This window comes from Mus pahari, chromosome 11 (assembly GCF_900095145.1).
Source record: "Mus pahari chromosome 11, PAHARI_EIJ_v1.1, whole genome shotgun sequence".
Taxonomy (NCBI): domain Eukaryota; kingdom Metazoa; phylum Chordata; class Mammalia; order Rodentia; family Muridae; genus Mus; species Mus pahari.
In genome coordinates, this window is record NC_034600.1 from 13,231,186 (window position 1) to 13,235,156 (window position 3,971).

The 3,971-nt window shown below is 41.4% G+C and overlaps 1 protein-coding gene across 1 annotated transcript in view; it reads right to left on the minus strand.

Annotated features, from left to right (window-relative positions):
- The window catches only part of Polr3g (RNA polymerase III subunit G), a 40,993-nt gene that overhangs the window by 22,903 nt on the left and 14,119 nt on the right, over nucleotides 1-3,971 (minus strand). Inside the window, exon 3 of the mRNA XM_021208647.2 lies at nucleotides 1,945-2,074. Coding sequence (XP_021064306.1) covers nucleotides 1,945-2,074 — 130 coding nt within the window. The remainder of the gene's footprint in view (nucleotides 1-1,944; nucleotides 2,075-3,971) is intronic.

The window sequence follows — 3,971 nt, forward strand, 5'->3', positions numbered from 1 at the left end:
CTGGCGAGGAAGGTGCCCAAATTTCTGGGGTCTGAAACAGGGTCTGTCCCAGAAGTTAGGCTGCTTCTGTTTGTCCTGAAGCTGTGTAGCTTCTGGGGTCCACACTCTTGCTAGCGCAGACTGGAGCCCAAGGGAACCGGAGTAAAGATGGCTCTCATTCCGGCTCAGGCCTTGAGACTCCTCCTGGGCGGACACCCCTCCTCGGGCAGGAAAGGTGCCGGTGACTGGAGCCAGAAACGAGACCCCTCCCAGAAGCTGTGTCACTTCTGCACACTGCCCTCTCCCTGGCAGTGCACAGGAGCAAAGAAGGCTCTCCTACAGGTTCAGGCCTTGAGACTGCTCCCAGGCAGACACCCCTCCTCGGGCAGGAAAGGTGCCGGATGACTGGAACCAGAAATGGGATCATTCCCAGAAGTTGTGTTGCTTCTCCGGCAGAGCACCAGAGCAAAAATCTATTTTAATTTTTTTTAAAGATTTATTTATTTATTTTATATATGTGAGTACATTGTAGCTATACAGATGGTTGTGAGCGTTCATGTGGTTGTTGGGAATTGAATTTTTAGGACCTTCCTCTACTTGCTCTGGTCAAGCCAGCTCGCTCTGGTCAACTTCGCTTGCTCAGTCCCTGCTAGCTTCGGCCCAAAGATTTATTATTTATTATTATTACTATTACTCTTGTTTTTGTTTTTTTTTAAGACAGGGTTTCTCCATGTAGCTGTCCTGGAACTCACTTTGTAGACCAGTGTGGCCTCGAACTCAGAAATCCACCTGCCTCTGCCTCCCGAGTGCTGGGATTAAAGGCGTGTGCCACCATGCCTGGCGCCCAAAGATTTCTTATTAAAAGTAAGTACACTGTATCTGTCTTCAGACACACCAGAAGAGGGCGTCAGATCTCATTACAGGTGGTTTTGAGGCACCATGTGGTTGCTGGGATTTGAACTCAGAACCTTCAGCAGAGCAGTCAGTGCTCTTAACCGCTGAGCCATCTCACCAGCCCTTATTTTAATTTTTAAGTCCAGACAAAGGCATGCAACAAAATCAGAAAAGTAAAAATAAAAATAAAACCTCTCTATTGTTGAAGTAAATTATCAAACCATTATATAAACAAACTCAAGCAGGTAAGTCATGAAAACTAAACTTGTGCAACATGCTTCTTATGAAGGCATGTAACACTGTACACTTCCTTCTTGCCTCAGCCAATGTATCTTAGAGAGGAAATAAAAACACTTTTAATACTAATGGCATGACTGGCTACTATACGTATTTCTCATGTTTTAATGATGTTGTTTTAAGAACTCAAAGATGATATTGATCTCTCTAACAATCAATACGGTTTTATTGTGCTAAAGAACTGCTCGTCTGATAAGCAGGTTCCCTTCCTCTAAAACCACTTCCCATTTCTAGCCTGAGATGGCTGAGCCTTGAAGCCCAATTCCTCCTTCAAGAACTAACACATATTTTATATCATCAGAACATAAACAATAAGACAAAAGTCAAGGTTTTAATTTTTTTTTTTAGCCTAAACTGTCAGTAATCAGAGGCATCCATCCGTTAAAAACTTATGCACAATGGCAGTAATCACAGCATTGCATAGTTTTAAAAAAAGAAGAACCACTTCATTCTAACAGTAGGACATTAGTGATAATATTTTAGCCACATAATGGAGTAATGTAATCATTTAATTATGTTTTTCTAAGAATACTAAGGAAATGTTAAAAGGCTAATATTGCATTATAAATGGAAGACACAAAGTATTATGAGTAAGTTGCAAAAAAAAAGAAGAAGAAAAAACAATACAATAAAATATAAATGTTTTCCCTTTTTGACAATTCTGGTAAGTAATGTTTTTTCCAGTTGGGTCACATGCTCACAGGTCCCTGCATGCTCTGCTCCTTCTGTGAACACTGAACTGCCTGCCTCAGGTAGAGCCTGACGCATGCATACCTTGTTTTTCTTCGGGTGGTTCAATGAAGTAAGGCAATCGTTTCACTGTGTCCCTCAACTCCTGCTTCAAGGCCAGCATGTAATCCTCATCTTCTCCGGTTTTCAGGGGCACTGGCTTATAATCTGTATCCTATTTAACATAAGAGACAAAGTCTATTTAAATAAATTAAGAATTTTACTATTTCTTTTATCCATGTTCTAGAAAATGTTGCTGTTATTGAAAGATTACACTTCATGTGCAGTAAAGGTTATAATCAAATCCAAAGCTACTGAGCCTCTAGGCAGGGGAGGTGTTCACTCTTGTAATCCCAGCATCAGAGGGTATGGCAAGAACCCTGCTTCCAATTCAAGGCCCGCCTGGGCTACACAGTGAGTTCCAAGATAGCATAGGCTAAAACATAAAACTGTGTCTCAAAATTTTAAAGAAAATGAAATAATAAATATGTTGAACTAATATAATCTAACTTTTAAGCACATTTCCTACTTTATTCTTACCTTATAGGTAAGAAAAAATATTCCACAATACTCATATTTATATGAATGTACAGGTATGACTATATAACCATATGTATATATTCATTAAAAAGTGGGTTCCCAGAATACAGATAAAGGTACAACAGGGTAAAGATATAGTATATTTCTGCAAATGGATTCTCAATCTACTCAGGCATTCAAAACTACTTCCTTGAGAAAGTACGGTACACTAAATAACAGAACCCACACCCCAGGGAAGAAACACACAATTAGATAAACAAGGGAGGTACAATAAATTTCAAATCATGTAGACAAATATAAAAGAACAGAAGATGTGACCCGAGGGTCATGTAGTGGCTAATCTACACACGGTAAGCATGCACAGCCTCCTGGGGAAGTCATATTTGAACAGAGATATGGACAAAAAATCAATCAGCTATTCATGCAGAGAGCAGACTGTTAGAGATAAGAATCCAGCAGGAACAAAGACCTGAGAGGGCATGGAGTCCAGCACAGCTGGAGCCTGAGAACTCAGCAGTGAGAAAAGGCTGAGACGATGAGGAAGAGCAGGGCAGGCGCAGCCTTCTAGCGATACATTAGCACTGTTCCCAGAAAAAAGTGGTGCTACGTGCTTCCTCTCCCAGTGTTTGGAGATAATGTCACACCTTGTGGCCTTATTTTGAGGGAAGCCACTATAAAGAGATATTATGCATATGGCTGAGATATTTGTCTCTTTTCAAGGTATACTGAGTATTAAAGGAAAAATATGAAGAGCAAAAACGATAATAGGATACAGGTCTCTGAAGAGGAAAGGGGAAACTTCAGCTAGGGAGAAGACAGGAGTGTGATACAGAGGGAGAGGGAGGAGAGAGAAATGACACCGAGGATGCTTGAGAAAGCCACAGGGAAACACTATTTAAAAGCATACGTGCATATCTAGTTTAAATAGAGCTGTGGTACACAGGCAGGGTGATAATGCTCTCCCAAAAGCCATATAGTGTCAGGCTTGTGAAAGCCCCTTTCAGTCTTTGGGCGAGGATATCCAAAACAGTTCTAAAGCAATATAGTCTACTACTACTGTCCTGCATGGCTTCCCACACCACTAAAGTGCTGGAAACAAGACCGGGAAGCCACTCCAAGAGGATTTCCTCTTGAGGTACTGGACAGAAGGTGCTATGTGAACTGCCAAAGAACCTAGTTGTAAAGTCTATGAACAACAATGACTGAAGCAAAATATCCTCAATGATGCAGTGGTGGCATTTTTAACTTGGGGATAACCAACAGCTGTCTAATTGAACTTAGGGCCCGCTCAATATGAGGAAACTCATCCCTCATACTCTACACCTAGCCAGCTTGAAGAGGTTCTAGATCCTAGAGAAACCTACTACTGTCATTTCTCTTGATCAATTTCTAATCAGGTTTTAAATACAATTATCCTTATATCCATGGGTAAATATGGCTTTTACCCCTCACCAGAGAAACTTCTCTCTGCCGCACTTAGAGGCACTTATAAAAATCCACAACTGGCGGCGGGGGGGGGGGGGGGGGGGGGG